General features: G+C 38.8%; 1 protein-coding gene across 1 annotated transcript in view; it reads left to right on the top strand.

The window, feature by feature from the left end:
- The window catches only part of SLCO5A1 (solute carrier organic anion transporter family, member 5A1), a gene marked incomplete at its 5' end in the record, with an annotated part of 70,170 nt that overhangs the window by 27,072 nt on the left and 24,304 nt on the right, over positions 1 to 18,794 (top strand). The window contains 2 exons of the mRNA XM_010179668.1: positions 5,094 to 5,226; positions 10,695 to 10,921. Coding sequence (XP_010177970.1) covers positions 5,094 to 5,226; positions 10,695 to 10,921 — 360 coding nt within the window. The remainder of the gene's footprint in view (positions 1 to 5,093; positions 5,227 to 10,694; positions 10,922 to 18,794) is intronic.

Genomic DNA, 18,794 nt, shown 5'->3' on the forward strand with positions numbered 1-18,794 from the left:
ACTGAGTTATTTGAGTTATTGCTTTGATAAAGTAACTTATACTCCCAGACTTCCCACTCTACTCCATGAATAGGGGAGATTGATTTTATCTCTTATATCTCTGTTTCCCAGTCAGTGGGATTCATTCATCGTAATAATGACAGTCAAGGTTTTGGAGTAAAAATTTGAAATCTACAGATATAAAAGGATTATACTTCTATGTCACTAGGAAGTATCCTGCAAATTCTACTAAAATTGCCATACTTTTCCGACAGGAAAAACCATGCATATACAGACACACACGCACACACATACGTATATATGTGTGTGTATATATGTATTTAAAACGTCCAGAACACACACTGTAGCTTTTGCAAGATTTTGCAAATTCTAAACTTTCATTGAAAATAGAATAAAGGTCAAATTCTGCTTGCCTTACACATGTATGAAATGAAGAGTTGTACTACGATGACGTGCTGCCAAGATTTGAACAATGAGGTCTTTCAGGAATGCTCCCCTCATCCAGTGATAAACCCTGTGTGGTGACATGTGTGCGCACACAGATGACAGGGCCTGAGCAATGTATGCCTTTGTTTTTACTTTTTAAACCAAAGTGGATTTTTTAGAATCCAGAAGCTAGACAGCCTGTTGTAGCCCACTAATGTCGTGCACTCTCTGTTCATCTAGGCACAATACGATGCTTGCATTACTAATATAAAAAGGCACATATAAAAAGGAAGGTTAATGTTGTATGCATTTGAGGATGCCATAGGGACATAAATTATATATTCGCATATGTAAAATGTATTGAAGTTGTCATTTGGTGTGGTTAGAGGAGAAAAGGGACATTCAAAGCATATTTATGTCCTCTGTCTCAGTATATTTTTAGAGTGTGGATAAATTTTTTAAAAAATAGAGTATTTGGCAACAAAGTTATTTCATGCATGTTGTGTCAACACAGGGATTTTTGGACCCATAGAGGATTCAGTCCATCTTATTGTAGTCACAGAGACTTTGCTGCAGTAGGCTCTATGTAAAGCTTTCTTCTGTGGAAGAAGAATCTCCTATGAATAGAAGCAATAGATAATCTCATTTTGTCAAATGTTGTCAGTATGGCAGCATTCATTGTAACATGTCCCAGGTTAAACTTTTCAGTGGAGAAGAAAGACATTGCTTAATCTTATTTCACTTTGCTAGGTGAATTCCATGTGTAATTCAATTACTGTTGCTTTGACTCCCTTTCTGTCTCCCACCCAACATCTCTTCTGTGATGGATGTTTGTGGCTAAGCCTGGCAAGCCATTGCCAGCTGCAGTTTCGAAACTAGATAGCCTTGCTAGGATGGTTGTGTGCCTGAGATAATACAGCATGCTGAGGGCATATTCAATCAAGCAGGGAAGCTCCTCAGGTACAAAGCTTCAAAGGAATTAAAATAACTGTGGGTGGATATCATGGGGACAAATGGGCACTTAACCGCATCTCAACCAGGACATTTTTACTTATCTACAGTCTATGTCAGAGGTAGAACTACGATCTGAAAGACCAGGTTTGGGAGAGCTGGAAAATGCAAACTCCTCCCCACAACACTGAGTTCTTCAGAGAAAAGGGGAACTTTAAAGGCAAGGTGTTTGAAATTGTCATGTTTATATACCATGTAATTTTAGTAGACTAATCTGTGCTTTGGTTTGAAGACTTAAGATCTTACATCACAGCAGCAGCAAGCTATGACAGGCTTCTGGGGAAGAACTTTTGCAATGTCCAGTCTGAGTTGGTTGTGTTGAATGTCATAAGTAAATGTCATTCTCAGATGGCTGTAATTCAGCTAGGAGTGGACAGATGCTCTTTCCTAGAGAGACTCATGTTTCCAGAGAAGTGAGGATTTATTGTTTGGAGTAGAACTATAACTTTTAGAATGTACATAATCTCTATTTTATCATGGGAAAGGAGATATTACTGCTATTTTATAGCGTAGTTTTTTTATGAATTAATAAATTTGAAGGCAACTTGCAAATCTAAACAAGGTTATAGCTAGGAGGTTAAAAGACAAATCCCAGATTTCTTTAAGTGTAATTGCTTCTGCATCACAGTACTCCAGCATGTCCCTTAGTAAAAATGTTTGTTAATACTGTTCTTGAAACTTCTCAGCTGTTGAATCAGTGCAACCCCCTAGATCAGGATCTCAGATCATGGCTTTAGGAGGGAGGACCGGAAAGAGCTACCTGAAATGCCAGGTAGAAGGCTGAAAGGAAGCTGCTTCTATATCATCTACATGTTTGAGAACATTTTTCACCCAGAAGCTGGAGACCTTCTAGTGACCTGAGTGGAAAAAAGTATGGAGCAGTTTTCCATAGATTTTTTCATTTGTGAAGTGGGTTCAGTTTTCATGATGTCCTGATTGAATCTGTGTACAGTTTAGTTTCCTTTCCATATTATCCAGTAATCTTGGTGGCCTGTTTGGGAATCAGGACCTTCTTTATTCCTGGATATTGGGGTGCATAGCTGTAAGGCTGTGACCAGAATTTCAATAGTCCAGGTCCCTGGAGCAGCCTCCCAGGGTGACTCTTGGAGATGGCTCTCCCTTCACTTCCACAGCAAGGCTTGGAGTGTTGGGGCAGATTTTTTCCAAGTACCTCATTTGAAATATAAAAATCTTTTACTTGCCATACTCTGTCTTCAATCCTGTTTAGAAGTCCAAATCAGTTTATGGCACTTGGTGTCTGGTTTCTGATAGTGGCCATTACTTGGTGCTGAGGAAGATGCTGCGAAGTGCCTTAAAAGGCAGTCATGGAAGTTCTGTGCTCACAGGTTTCTTCCTGCCCTGGACCAGGCACATGGGGGCTCTCTGTTTTCTGAAAGATCTGGAAAGTTGCACATTGCCTGTAACTTATATTGAAAAGAAAGCTTGAAGCCTAAGCAGTGTACAGTAATTTTAAAAGACATCTGAAATAGTTAAGAGCATTCCCTCCTGTAACAGAGCACAGTGTACACTGTTATTTTTATCTTTAGTGTGCAGTATTTCTGCTGATGAAGAAAACCCTCTGAAGTTACCATGTGTACAAAATACACCATCTGGGTAGTGCTTCTGCACCTAAGCAGTTTCTGCATTTTGCCTGTTTCAGTAGTGGAACTGAAGCTGAATAAATACGCAGAAGTATTTTTTCTGAATCTTGAAATGAATGGATTAGGTCACTCTTTTACTCCCTTTGTGTTTCCTCTGTGAACTTTTTAGAGACCTGAGTTTGCTGTAGTTGTGTGAATCAAATTTCCAGGCAAACATTTATTGAACAAAATTTATCATAATGGTTAGAGTTTATTTCTTTTCCCTTCCTCATGATGTGGATTTTGCAAATAATAGTTACTGTGGAGTTTATCTAACCACTTACTGCTAAGCAGCAGTGTTAAAATGTCTGATGGAGCATTTTAGGCATGCAGAGAATTGTTTACTATCAATCCAGAAGGGAACATGGCTGGAATAAATTTAAATAGTGAACATGGTTCTGGAAGCTATTATGCAAAAAGAACTTCAACAAAATCTAATTATTTGAAATCACAGTTTCATAAAAACTGAAAATGTGTTTAAGAAAGAATAGCTTATAAATGATAAATCTGTTTAATCAATTTGTAGTCTGGAAACATTTTTTACTATAGGCAGTTTACTTTTTGTGGTAGCTTCTGTGATTTTTGTCTTCTGCAATATAGCTCTTGGGTAGCAGTCTTTTTGTGCTCATAAGAATGTTCTTTTTCTTCTTTCTCTTATTTCAAAACATAAGCTGAAAACGTAGCAGTTATTTTGGTTCAATCAGGCAGATTTAGTTATTTCTTTTTCTTTGGTTTGTCTGGGAAATACAACTTACTTCAAGTAGCAACACAGAAACATGAGCTCTAACAACTCAGTTATGCTTTCCCAGCTGCTGCAGTCCAGGAAGCAGCAGGTCTGATTAAGGATGGGACCAAACAAGATGGAGTCTCCATACTGCCATGGAGAGTGACTGGTCCACAGAAACCATGTCGAGATAGAGATTTTGCAGTGAAGGTAATGCTTTCAGAGAATGAGATTTTTTTTTCCAATGTGCTACATAGTGCCTCTGCAGCAGCTGAACAAGTATTGTATGGAACTTGTAAAAGGTGTCTGAATTTAAGGTTTTGCCTAACTGACCTTGGCTTAGTTCAGAAATTGTTTGGGGATTTTCAGAAGTGGAAAAGGAAAGGAGTCGAACTGGCAAGATTTAAGGGCAAGACAAATGACAACCTTTAAATTATCCACCTTTCAAAACCTGGAAGTGAGAGCAGGATTCCTAAATCTCAGCACTTGGTTCTCCTTGGCAAACATACTAGATGTTTTTGTCTGCTCCCGCTGATGTGTCACAACTGTGCTTCTACTGGAAGATGCTGAAAGGTTTCCTGGACCCCAGGTCCAGTTGCATCTTGGCTCAGTGCTGAAGTGTGGTCATTCCTTGCCTCTGTGTCTCTCTTGCTCTTGACAGCACTGGCATGCAAGCCAAGGGTGAGCTGCGATGTTTTCTCTCACGTGCCCTGGTGTGGATGGCTGAAGGACCAGGACTAGAAACACTGCTCTGAAAAGTATCTTGTAGAAGATACAGTAGATAGGAGCCTTATATTGGTATTTCCTGCTCTGTTATTCAGTGTTCAGACAGTGGTGATGTTGTAACATGTGTGTCTGTATGACTGCACATGAGAAACTTGTTTTCATTTACTTGCTTTTTAAATTAGGAAATCTGTTTTAAAATAGTATTAAATTTTTAAATTTAAAATACCATGTGTTCTGAATAAGACAGGAGTCTTGCAGGAAATATGGTGTATATGGTCTGCTGGTATCAGTATGTAAAAAAAGGGCAAGTTCATGGCTACACGTAATTCTGTCAGTCTATGAAATAGGAATATTTGATTTCTTAACTTTGATCATTCTTTTGGTATCTGATGGATACCAATTTACCACTTACCAATTACCAATCTAAGTTGGATTGTTGTACTTTGCTTTTCTGTTTGCTTATCATGAATTAATTTTTTTTTCTATTTATGTTTTATGTTTTGTTTTGATTCAAAGGAAATGTTACCATTTTATTGATGTATGACTCTGACCTGTTATTTCCTCAGCCATCATGTATGTAATGGGAGCACTCGGTCCTGCAGCTGGATACTTACTAGGAGGACTTCTTATTGGTTTCTATGTGGATCCCAGAACGACTGTTTATATTGACCAGAGTGATCCCCGATTCATTGGAAACTGGTAAGGGTCAACTGTTTTTCAAAATTACTCTCTAAATTGTTGCTAGGGAATTGAGACAGCCTGGGGAATCGTATCCCTTGAGGGCTAGTTGAGAAGGAAATTGGATGGCGTCAGGACATGGCCCTTCCAGTTTGTTTTCTCAGGGTGATAGCTCAAGTTTAGGCAGCAGGTGATATAAACCGTCACGTTAATCTCTAGTAAATGTGGGCTTCCAGCAGTGCCAAGATGATGTAACAGCCATAATCGTTAGCAGTCGTCTTTGGACAGCCTTTGAGATGTGGCCTCCTTGGAAATGTCTCTTTGAGAAAGCGGATCTTCAGGAGGCTTTAACTGTCTTTTCTCAGGTAATTCCTAAATCTGCCTTGAAGTTTTCGTGCAAGCCCAGAAAAGACTTAAGTTGATTATCCCAGGAGGACACCTCTACTTAGTAGGTGTAGGGGTGCAGTGTCAGTTCTTGTGCACTGGATTAGTGTTTGTCACTGCGCCAGTGCAGTCAGACCATATCTGTTTCTGTTTATCCGGCAGTGATCTCTCCTGACAGGTTGATGTGAAAAATTCTCTCATTCAAGTGTTCTTAAACCTTTGGGGATTTATGGCTGCTTTATTTGTGTTAGTCCAAAAGCACTGCTGCACAGGACTGTCCAGCTGAATTTTCAGCGAGAGAAAGGCAAACTTGAGTGCTCAGTTAACCTGTGACCTTGGGGTTAATGACCCTGTGCTTTCATGTGTATACTGACTTATTTCACAGATAAGATTTGTCATGAGAATGTGCTGCAGTGTCAAAAATGTGCTTTGACTATTCTTGTATAAAAGGTTTGAAATGGAAGCAAAATATTATACATTCTTCCTAGAATTCTTATGTTTCATGTGTTTTTAAAGACATGTCAGAACTGGTAGTCAGCATATGATCAGTACTTTTCAACAGAAATTGTGGACAGGCCCATAAATACCTTTGTTACTTGAAATCAATGGAGCTGTATGACTGTGGGGTAAGCTTTTGACTTTATCTGTAATGCAACCACTGATATAACTGTCTTATCCTGTGGGCATACCTGTGTGAGTTTTAACTTTAAACAGCTCTGGTGGATTTAAAGTAACCAAAGCAGCAGGGACACATCAGTTTGCCGCTTCTTGGGCCATTTGCACTGGGCTCTGTGCTGCAGCAGATGGATGACCACTACTGCTCATTTAAAGTTAGCTTGGATATACATGCAATGTGGTCATAGCCAAATGTGTAAGAGAGATCGGGCAAAAAAATGCCTGTCCTTGCAGTTACAAGTTTGAGTACCCTCCCTCAAAAGAGTGAGTGGCAGAGATGGATGCCCAGTGCCAGGGATGGATCTTACAAGAATGCTGTAACCACTGAGCTCCATGGAGTTGTGAGAAGCCGCCTCTTACAACCATTTCTGTGGACAGGCTTTGAGACCATCTACTGTACCAGGCATTGCAAGCGAAATAGGGAGAATAACCCACCTAGTTTGGGCATTTGGAAGATTTTATCAGATTGCTCAGTGCATTTTATTTACCTCCAATGTTTAATGTCACCTAAGTGTCTTGATGATTTCAATTTTGCACAGGGGTGCCAGCAGAAGTGATGCAAATATGACTGGAGCAAGGGCAGGAAATCAGCTGCCATAGCATCTCAGCAGGCGAGTCGTATTCTAACCAGCATAGAAAAGTAAAAGTAATTCAGTTTTCTTTTTCCACCATGTTGGTTAAATCTGTAGAGACTGGCTTTCCCTGAAGGGTGTTCCAGGTCCTTGTGTTACTTTTACATTTTTGCCTTTCAATTTTTTCTTTTTTTTTAATATCTAAAAGGTATCCCCTGCTATCAGATCTCTGGTAATTTGTTTCACAATCTGTGGTGGCCTCTCATAGAAGTTTGATGGTGTTCATAGCATCTGTGTCTCATTCTCTTTCCTCTTTCTGAAGCTCTGTCTACCCATGAAGACTTTCGTGGTGTGAGGGTTGATTCTCTGTCTCTTGCCGCTCACTGGCTGCCTGGTTGCAGAGAGCTCTGGAGGTGCACGCTTTCATTCCACTGAAATCTATTTTCCGTGATATGATATTTTCTATGACCGTGACATTTTCTCCTTGCAGGGAAGTGCCGCGTAGCCAAGTTTATTTTTATTTATGTAATCTAACAAATTGAAATATAAGAGTAGTCTGGCACTTACTTCAGCTGACATGCTTTTTAAAAGTAGGGTGCAGTTGAGATAAGTTAACGGGCAGTCGCATTTGAGATTTCTCAGCCTTGTCTCCTTTGAAGTGAATTAGTATCTTTGATTTCCCTCTTTCCTTTATTATAGCTGTAAAGTTTCTAATGCAATTTATCGCAGGGACCTTGTGAAAAAAATCCATTATTAAAGAAGATAATCACTGCAGACAAAATAGTGAGTACAGCAGCTATGATATATGGCAACAAAAATTGCAGTAAAGCCTATTTTTTACTTAAGCTGTTCCTTTCTAAGAGGTATATTGCATATATGCAGGACAGGTAACTTGGTTTATCTCTTGTGAAAGATGATAAACAAAGTAAGTGGTTATTTCTCAGGGTTATTTCTGATCTGATTCTTCCTTTAGTTTCACAGAACTTCGGTTTGCACTCCTGGGTTTTGCACACCTGGGCTTTCTGTAGGTGCTCTGGGCTAAATTAGAGGCCAGCCCATCAAACATTTAAAACTACTTTTTATTCAAATGTGGTAACTGTAGGGATGTCTGTTAGAAATCATCCATCAAGTTGTTGTCTTTGAGAACTGATAATGTGCTATATAGGGATCTCATTAGTTGTGGAGTAGCCCTTGGCGATCTGTCAGGTGCTTTGAATCAGATTTTATTTTGCTGACACTTCTCTGAGTGTTTGTCTAGTTCTGAATCTGTTTAATACTTGGATCTTCCTGCATAGCCTTTTATTGGTTCCACACAAGAAGTTTAAAGGAATTCTTGCAGTGCTGTCTGGTCCTTCCTTAGCGTTAATTGCTTTTATTTGAGGTCCTAGGGCTTCTGCAGACACCTTTGAGGTATTCTCCTGAATATTTTCTTTGACTTTAGAAGACAAAAAATCAAGGGATTTTTAATTAATACAGATCCTGTTCTGACCTCTTATTTCCCATTGTAGGTGTCATTATTTTTGGTAGCATCTTTTGTCTGTTTTCCAATTCTTTGATATTTCTCCAGGAAGATGTGAAGTGTAGATGGTGCAGATAATTGCATCCAGTGCTGCATTTGTGACATCTCCAGCACTCGGTATGCTGCCGTAATGGTCCCTTTGGATTTGAATTTTATCTCGTGCTAAATCACAGGCCCTGTCTCTTTTGCTGTTTCCCACTGAGTGGGTGGTTTCAGATTTCTGCGTGTTATTGCCACAGATTGTTTCTTTGATCAGTGCCTTTGCAGCTTCTGCCTTTGAGAGCCTGAAAGGGATGTTACTACATTTTTATACATTCTACTGATTTATTCCCTGTCTGATGGTGCTGACTAATCCTCCTAAAAGTCTGTTTTCTAATCCATGTATGTTATCAGCTAAAATGAATGGAGGATTTTCTGTTTACATAATATTGAAACTAGTCAAAACTTCCAGTCACTTAGATTTGCCTCACAAAAGCTTCCTACACAATCTTTCTGGTGTGGTGTTACACATGGCTGTTGTTTTGTGCTTGCCTTTGCATAACCATTTACCACACAGAATCACAGAATCACAGAACGTTAGGGATTGGAAGGGACCTCAAAAGATCATCTAGTCCAATCCCCCTGCCGGAGCAGGAACACCTAGATGAGGTTACACAGGAAGGCGTCCAGGCGGGTTTTGAATGTCTCCAGTGAAGGAGACTCCACAACCTCTCTGGGCAGCCTGTTCCAGTGCTCTGTCACCCTCACTGAGAAGAAGTTTCTTCTCAAATTTAAGTGGAACCTCCTGTGTTCCAGCTTGTGTCCGTTACCCCTTGTCCTATCATTGTCACTGAGAAGAGCCTGGCTCCATCCTCGTGACACTCACCCTTTAAATACTTGTAAACATGAATGAGGTCTCCCCTCAGTCTCCTCTTCTGCAAACTAAAGAGACCCAGCTCCCTCAGCCGCTCCTCATAAGGGAGATGCTCCACTCCCTTGATCATCTTTGTAGCCCTACGCTGGACTCTCTCCAGGAGTTCCCTGTCCTTCTTGAACTGAGGGGCCCAGAACTGGACGCAATATTCCAGATGCGGTCTCAAAACAAACCATTACACTGGAATATGAATTTGTCTTCATTTAAAAATGCAATTTGCAATATCTTTGCATTACAAATATGAGGCCAAATGTTTTTTCTTGTGCAAGTAATCCTGCCTACTCAATATGTTTAAATGTTTAAAGTTTGAACAAATACATAAAGAGTAGCTTCCTGTTGTAGCTTCCCTTTTTAAGTGTGAAGGATGTATCAAAAAAGTGAAAATTTTTCTGTGAACTGTGATTTGAAAGCAAAGGGCTTCAGTCTTTCATTGTCATGGTTTGATATTGCAGTATTGTGACTGACTTCAATGAAACTTTCAAAGGCTAGTGGAGATCAGCGTGGTGGGTTGACCTTCGCTGGCTGCTCTGTCACCTCCTCTCCTCAGCAGGACAGCGGGGAGAAAATATGATGAAAGGTTTGTGAGTTGAGATAGGGACAGGAAGAATTCACCAATTGGTATCATGGGCAAACCCAGACTTGACTTAAGGAAATTAATTTAATTTATTGCCAATTAATAACAGAGTAGGATAGTAAGAATTAAAATCAAAACTGCAAACACTTTCCTCCCACCCCTCCCTTCCTTCCAAGGCTAAACTTCACTCCCAGCTCTTCTACGTCCTCTGCCCTTAGCGGTGCAGGAGGATGGGGAATAGGGATCGTGGCCAGTTCATAACACTTGGTATCTGCCACTCCTTTCTCCTCACACTCTCCCTCTGCTTCAGCATGGAGTACCTCCCATGGGAGACAGTCTTTCATTTACTGCTATGGCGATGGGTCCTTTCCACAGGATACAGTGAGAGGTAGGCACTGGAAAGCAGAACAGATTTAGCCCTGATGTATCCATCTGGACAGTTTATATTCTCATGCCATGGATAACTTTTTTCATGTTCTCCAGAGGAACACTGTATTGCTTTACTGGGAATTATCCAAGAAAAGCAAAATAAAAGTGAGTATCTACTTCTCAGCATTCAGTACTGAATAATTACCAAAAGTGAAAATTTATGGGAACTCAAAACTGACACTATTTGATAATATTTGGTGGATTCTGGATAAATACCTTTATCAGTAGAGAAGTCAACAGAAACATCTTCTAATTAAGAATTTTAGTGCAGTGAAGGCTCACCCCCACTTCAATCCTTTACTCTTAATGTCGATGCTTCATATTTTGCAACCTGCAATAATCACTTTTGTTTTTGTTTTTTTTTTTTTTTTCATTTCATGTAATGTGTTGGCTTTCATTTCTGTTCTTGTCTCCTGATGTTAGGTGGAGTGGATTTCTCCTTTGTGCTATTGCAATGCTCCTTGTGATATTTCCCATGTTTACCTTTCCGAAAAAGCTCCCTCCTCGACATAAAAAAAAGAAAAAGAAAAAGAAGATGAACGCTGATGATGTTTCGAGTGATGATGAAGTCATGAAAGAGAAAACAAATAGCAAAATACAAGCAGACAGTACAGTTCCTGCCTCTATGGGATTTGGAAAGAATGTTAAAGGTGAAGTTTGTTTTTAATTTTTAAATGCTTTAAGTTTTATATACAGGTTCCTCTAGGGTTGTATGTGTGTAATTGAAGGCAGAGTTTTGACCTTGCATTTAATATTATGTTTTGCTGTTAAGATTTTAATAGATGGTCCTCCTTTAAAATTACAAAGTGCAGTGATGAGTGTAAGACTTGCTTAAGTTACTGAAGTGTTTAATGTGCAGCTGTAATGAACAGGCAGCTTATTTCCTATGGTTATATGACCTCTATTACCAGACATATTTGTGCACCTAAGAGCTTGTAATTTTCATACTTGCTGTGAGCTACCCTTCACAGAATAAAGTTCCCTTTTTAAAATATAAGTGAAACAAGAATTCTAGTATGTGAGTTAAATTACATTCATGCATTTGGGTAAGTTAATTGAGAAAGATTATTTTCTTTCATATGCCTTTCCTGGCTGCCTTGTACTGCCAATTATTTATTTTCAGAAGGCTAGGACAAATGAAACCTGTGCTAATCTTGAAAGAAGAAGAGATCAAGAGACTGACAAGTAATAGAGATTTCTATTTTATTCAAGAAGTAAACCATTAATGTGATATCTAACAGTCAGTCATAATCATTGATAAAATGCTGTGGGAAGAAGGGCGGTGTTGTTAAAAAATAGTTTATGTGAAGCATATACATTTGGAGTTGACAATATATGCTTAACAGTGTCATAGTGTTGAATAGTACAGGATGAGAATGGATGCACCTTCAGGCCTTTGAGTTGTCATTGCTGTTGTGTCCTCCTTGGTTCCTTGGTACAAATGGTCGTTGTGCCATTTTGTGTGGTAGCCTGATGAATCCAGTGGGACTAACAGAAATCATGAAATGGCATCTGCACTATTAGTCATAATTAGAAAGCAAAACTTCAAGTGCTTGTTTATTGACAGGAATATTAGCATTACTTTTTCATTGGATATCAGTCCAGGATGTAATGATTGACAGATTTTTTAATGATTAATTATGATCACTCATTATATGGAGTAGGCAAAGCTTAGCAAAATTAGTGTACAGGTTTTAGTCTAAAATGTAATTCTAAGTAACGTTTGCCTACGTGCAGTTTGCTCTACACTGCATTTCCATCTATACTCTTAGGATAACTAAAGCTACTGATAGTTTCTGTGGAAGTAAACCAAAACCAGGAGACCATAATTTGTTTGTGGTGATTTTATTAGCTTACAAAACAATATCTTAATCAAAGCACAGAGCAAGCAAGGTAAACCTGAAAGATCATGTTCTGCCTTTATTCCTGCTTGAGATAGTGATTCCTCATAGAAGATGCACGCAGAGCAGCTCAAAAAGTGGTGCAGAGGCAAGAAAAGGATGTATTGTACTTCTTTGAAGACTCTGTAGGGCTCGTATTTGTGAGTCCCTGTAATGTTTTCTCCTAATTCCGTAAAGTTAGTGGCCTTCATACCTACTTGCCTCTGATTAGCTAAAGTAATTCAGGGCTACTCCTGTCAAGGTTTTCTCGCTAACTCAGGTAAGTGGGAAAGGGGAGTTCAGCCTTTGCTGGGCTCCTTCCTAATGATTGCAGGCAATGACAAAGCAGAGGGGCTGCTTCATCCCATAGGTCTGCATGGAAAAGATACAGGGATTTAGACAAACTCTGTGTCTGGATGACTTTGCTGATGCTAGCTCTCCATTTCTGTACATTATTTCACCTTCCAGGTCATGTTGTGTGACTGGAGGCACAGCAGATATGCAGGAAACAAGTATGCTCTTAGGAGAATGTTTCCTAATTCTTTTTTCTCAGAAATGAAAACTTATTTTTATCTCATTTTAGCATGTGTTTCTTTGATAGATATATGCCTAAATGTGTACCATTCCTTCTACAAAATCCTATGTTCATATACTAACGGAGCTACCAAATTGGAGCTTTTCATATGCAAAACTTTTCATTTTCTCTAGAGGAGAGACTTCACCACTGGAACAGTGAAAAGCAGCATTGTATTCCACATGTCAGAAAGATACCAAGTGAGTTGAGATAATGCAGAGAAAAGTATTTTTCTATAAGCTGTTAATAGCTTTCCCATTAGGTGTCATTTACCTTAGCAAAGAGGGCCTGCAGTAGGAATGCACTATCATTTAATTATTTTTCAAGTTTAAGTGGGCTTTATGGAATGAGATCATGCCTCGGGCTTCTCAGTTGAGGTAATTTCGTTTATAATGGGAAGGGAAAAAGGATCGCATGTGTCGAAGTAATTTAGCATTGCTTCTTCTGAGATGCAATGTGCATTTAATACTTCCCATTGAACGTCAGGGCTTCATCTTTTTATAGCATGATGGGCAGAAACTCCACTTAGGCAGTAGCCGGAAGACTGATGATTTAGTAGGTCATATCTTCTGTTCTGTACTGATAAATATCAGTGGTGTTGTAGTCTGCCATGACAGGGGTCAGTGCCATTAAATCTGTAAAATCTGTGCAGCTTTGGTAAGGAAAGTCTCAGGGAAGAAGCTGTTTGTTTTGATCTTCTGGTATGACGTTGTCTTACCTGGGAAGCCTGGCAAAATTATTCTTGTTCTCCTGTAACTTATCCTGATCTCATGTAAGCTAGTTCTTTAAATGAATGAAAAAGAATCAAAAAGGCATGATGGGAGAGGGCTAGGGTCCTTTTCCTGCAATGGCTGCCAGTATAGGCTGAAGAAATAAACCAAAACTGGCTCTGGCTGCAAGTAGCCTCTGACTTCAGTGACCAGAGCTTTATTTTGGCCCATGGTATAGCTGGGATCTGATAAAAATACAGATACATCTTTGCCTTTTCTCATGTGTTGAGTTGCAAGGGCTTGGAATTCAGTCTTTTCCTATTTATGTTGCAAGTAAACAATGTGAGAGAGAGATGGTTTCTGAGGCAGGTATCAAAAGCGTTAAGGAAAACATTAAATTGGTCACAGGAAGAAGAAAATTGGGTGTAGTTTACTGGGAGAAATAGAGGTAGTGTAGATAATATCCTTTGTAATGAAGAAACCACGGTTCAGTCCCATACACGCAGATAAATCAAGAACCTAAGCTGACAAAACCACTGTTTCTATTTATTACATGGATACCCTTAGGGTTTTGTACTATGGAAATTGTATCTGCAGTCCCTTTTACTTACTACTATAATGAAACTTACTGTGCAATTGAATAAAAGAGCACAGTAAAGGAAGCAAATGTATATATTTCCTAAAAGATACTGATCTAATCTAAAGGGTGTTAATTAATTTACACTTATTTTGTAGTCTTTGGGGTTTTTTTTTAACATTTTGAGTTTTCCCCCTGTGTACAGTCCTTTCTTAAATGTGGATTATTCCTGTCTGCCTTTTCACATCTACCAGCTGTCATATGCACTTACCAGTCAGTGCCAGTGAGGGACTGAGTCAGGGCATCAGCAAAGGTAAAAGAAACTCCTGAGGGGCTCGTGGCTGTAGGGTGAGCCCACTGCAGCGCTTCCCCAAGGACCCAGATTGGAAGAAGATCAGTTTGCAGGGATCAGAAGAGGAGAAGAAGACAGGGCTCTGTGTGTAGGGGTGCTTGGTTGGCACTGTAAATGACAGAGTTCAGTGGACTGTGGGCTGGAGATCCTGCTGTGCCACTGACCTTGAGCAGGACACCCCCCTTCGCCCTTTCTTAGTCCTTCTTGAAGAGCTCAGATTGGAAAAGATTGGCATGGCATCATGCAGTGATGAGCAGCGTTAGCTGGAGCCTTGAGAAGCTGCTGTAAATCAAGTTAACAAAAGTAATAATCATATCAAACTTGCTCTGAACCTCCCTACTCTTGATGGGATATTAGGGGCTGTTCAACAATCTGGCCACCACCCAAATACTTAAGACATGTCCTGAAAATGCTTGAGGAATCAAGTTGAATGAGGTTGTTTAAATGGTGTGTGAGTAGAGAATGAAATTAAATACATGGCACAATATTATTCTAGAATTTAGTGAAGAATATATTTGGAATAGTTGTGCGTGACTGAAAATGAACTGTTTACAATTTTAAACTAGAAGATAGTAGATTTACGTTGGATATTAGGAAAAATTTCTTCAATATAAGGGTGATAGATGACTGGAACAGGTTGCCCAGAGTGGTAGTGGAGGCCCCATCCCTGGAGATATTAATGGTCAGGCTTGATGGGGCTCTGAGCAACCTGATCTGGTCACATTGTCCGTGCTTACTGCAGGGGGATTGGACCAGATGATCTTCAAAGTTCCCTTCCAACCCAATACATTCTATGATTTTATGATTCTGTGATTGTAAAATGCTCATTTCCATTCTGATAAACAAACTAGAAATTATGTCTCACATCCTGGCTCTGCTTTGTACGGCAAAAGCTGCCCCTGAGACCTCAGTGTGAAGGCATCCTCCTTCAAAGCTACAGACTTGGGTCATGCTGGCCAGGTTTGGGCCACCAGCAGAAAGGAGGTCCTTTAGCTAATAATATCTGCATCACCCTTACCAAGGGGCTTCACTGATGGGCTGCGAAAGGACAGCGCTGTAGACTGGGATGGTTTATTGCCCGAATTGTATTCATTGCACTGGCTTGGGCTAGATGCACAGGAACAGGCACAAAAGAAAATCTAATAAATTATGGAAAAGGAGGTGAAGTAAGAATTATTTGAGTATTTATTGAATTTATTTAAATGCTGTTTACAGTGCTTTAGGAGTTTTGCTTAGAGCAGTATTTGTGAATATTTATATTGCTTGCAGATTTTTCTTGTGCATTTCCCTTACCATGAATTAAGCAATGGTCCAGCACACGAGTGAAAGAAAATGAATACCGACTAGAGAAAAAATATTGTCAGAGACCATTAAGGGAAGAAAATTGCCAGTAGACTAGCAAATCAGACCAGCAAGGCAGGTTTTAATTTCCTCTTAGTTACATATTAAGTTATTTAAACAAAAAACAAAACAAAGCAAAACAAAACCAAACCAAAAAAAAAGAGATGATGATGATGTTTAAGATTTGAATTCTGCACAGAAGAGTAATCATGTCTATGTTTGTAGACATACTAAAAGATCATTTCAATTTTAGGAATGGAATGTAACCGATACAGATTTATTTGTTGAATGACAGATTTAGGAAAACTAATCATAGTTTTGTTTCTGATGCACACTTGAAAAAGCAAGTTATTTTTATGAAGATCTAAAAATCAGAACCTGACAGGTTTACTAATGGACTTGAAATCAAAGCCTAGGCCTATGGCTAATCACATAAAACCAATATGACGTTGAAATGTTTTGAATGCATGATCGATTATTTAGTACAAAGGATCCTTAAAGGTTTTAGCATTCTTGCTTTTTACTAGAATTGGTGTGTTTGAAAGATATGAGATACTTACAGTGTGTTTTTATTTTATACTTTTAAACTCAGAAGTGTAAGATGGATTCTGTCATGCAGGGTTTGACTATAATCGTAGGAGAAAATCAGGGGAAACCTAATTCAGAATATGTATTTTTATTTTAAAATTTCTTACTATATGGCATCTTTTCCTTGTATGCCAGACAGATGCTCTTTCTAAGTCACAAAGAGCTTCACCCCTCAGCTGCTCCAGGTGGTATGTATTATTGCAGCATGCAGGAATAATCTCTGTTTTATTTCATGCCAAAAATTACAGTAATCAGCAGAGCTGTTCCCTGAAGAATCCTTCACACAAGAGTAAGAGAACTTGTGCTTATTCCAAGAGACTGAGTTTTATCTATTCATCAGTAGAAATCCAATTTGAAAATACTAATTAGTTTTGAAATTAATAATGACCTTTAGACTCAGTGCTCAGATGAGATGCAAGTAGGAGTCAACAAAAAGTACAGTTCTACATCTGAACACCAGAGCAAAATGTTCATTAGCTCGGCAGCTCTTTACCTAATTAGTTCTTCAGTATCTTTAGAGCAAAAGTTCTAAACCAGACATTTTCCTGAAGCTCAGTTTTCCCAGGAAGGGCTAAACTTTACCAGGTGTTATATATACTTAGATCAGGCCCTTTAAAATAATGGATTTAGCAAAGATCTTGGACTCAACCCTTGGCCAAGGGCTTCCAGTTCATTTCTACAAAGAGCACTTAGTTCATCATCCTAATAAAATTCTGTTTCTCTCTGTGATGTCCAGTCTTCCAGAAGTTATTGTCTTACTATTTTCTTCCACATGCACAGGTGAGCAGCTGCATCAAATAGCTCTGTTTCCAGCAGGACCGATCCTGGCACTCCTCTTTTTGTTTCCTGGCTCCTTTCTGACAGTGGCAGCAGCACGGTCGTAACCACTTGCTCCTCTGGCAAGGGGAGAAGCACTCAATCCTGCACCTCACTACAGCGGCCCCACTGCAGCCCTGTGGCAGTGGCTTTCTTAAATTGCCTCATTGGGCTCAATGAGGGGCTTTGCAAAAGCTGGGTTAGAGCATCTGGGCTCTTGCTCTTTGGTTTCTTTTTGTATCTAGGCCCCCATCAACTAACCCAACCCAAGCCAACCCAAAAATAGACACAAAGCCAAAGCTGATGGGGTTTGAGGGCTGACATCTGATGGTATTGCAGATAGTTTTTTTTCTCTCTTCCATTTCCTTTTGAACAACGAGATAAATTTTGGTCAGCTGTGTTTTGATCATGCAGCATATTTACCAATAAATACTGGTAGTATTTTATCTTTATACTTGCTACTGTAGTGTAGTTTCTGAAGATGTACAGTTGCGTTACAGTTTCCATATATTCATGTTGATATTATATTGTCTCATAGGCCTGTTATTTGGTTATCTTGTTCCTTTCTGTTCTTCTGTTGCAAAGAGTACCACATTTTCTTAAAAAGCTGTACATGTTAAAAAACATTAAGATTCAAATATATGAATGCTTCTTAGTATAATTTATTCATTACTTGTTTCCACCAAATTTTATATTTAACATTTAATATGTTTCTTCATAAAGACAGCAAGAGAGCATTTGACTACATTAAAATTATAAACCGTGTACTTGTAATGAATTCAGTATAAATTTTGATGACTGGCATAAGCCAAGACTGGATGCAGTCAGACAACTTAGGTGCTAATTTGCAGCCTGACAAGTTTTGACATGACAAGAATCTAAATTCTGTTTGCTTTTGTACAGATAACCTGCTGGAGTCAATGGAGAAAGTGAGACAGATTTTTGAATTGACAACTTTTAACATTAATAAAATTCTCACTCAAGAGTTCTTACTCAACATGTTGGATTTCTAGTAGATGATCTTGTCATTGAATTCAATGGGCTTTGATTCAAGCAATGTTCAATTTCTGTATGAAGTGAAAAGCAAATGAGAACTCACAGACCATAGTAGGTTACACAGAATACTTGAACAGAAAATTTGATCTCAGTAAAAGCCCCAAGGGAAAAAAAAAACAAACCATGTTTAAAATCATGTCACCTAATGTGAAAAAATTAAATCTTAAGTAGAGTTATCGTCATCTTGTAATGATAATTTAACATCACTACAAGACTGAATTAAAAGTATTTAAGTGTTTTTTTAACTGCAGTGCTGAATTTCAAGGTGTTTTGAAATTAGATATGAGGATAATTGCAGCATCTATGAATACTTTTCCAATTTAAGTTAATGATGTGCTCTCATTTGTAATTGATTGTTTTATCCCCTCTGTGGATATTAAATGAGTTCTGTGTAAGAGATGTTGAGATTCATTGATATCATTGACATTTATTCAGTATGCTTTGTCTGCATCTATTGTAAATGCTTTTAAATAATGTAGAAAAGTTTTTAATTAAAACTCTTTTGGTTCCCTTTTCAAATTACAGTATCATTAGCCCAGCTTTCCCGGCGTGGTCCTTGAAGCAGAGAGTTACAGGGGGAGAATTAGATCTGTTTTCCTCTTATGGAATGCAAAACTCCGTACTGGTGG

This window comes from Mesitornis unicolor, unplaced genomic scaffold (genome assembly GCF_000695765.1).
Source record: "Mesitornis unicolor isolate BGI_N332 unplaced genomic scaffold, ASM69576v1 scaffold200, whole genome shotgun sequence".
Lineage (NCBI taxonomy): Eukaryota > Metazoa > Chordata > Aves > Mesitornithiformes > Mesitornithidae > Mesitornis > Mesitornis unicolor.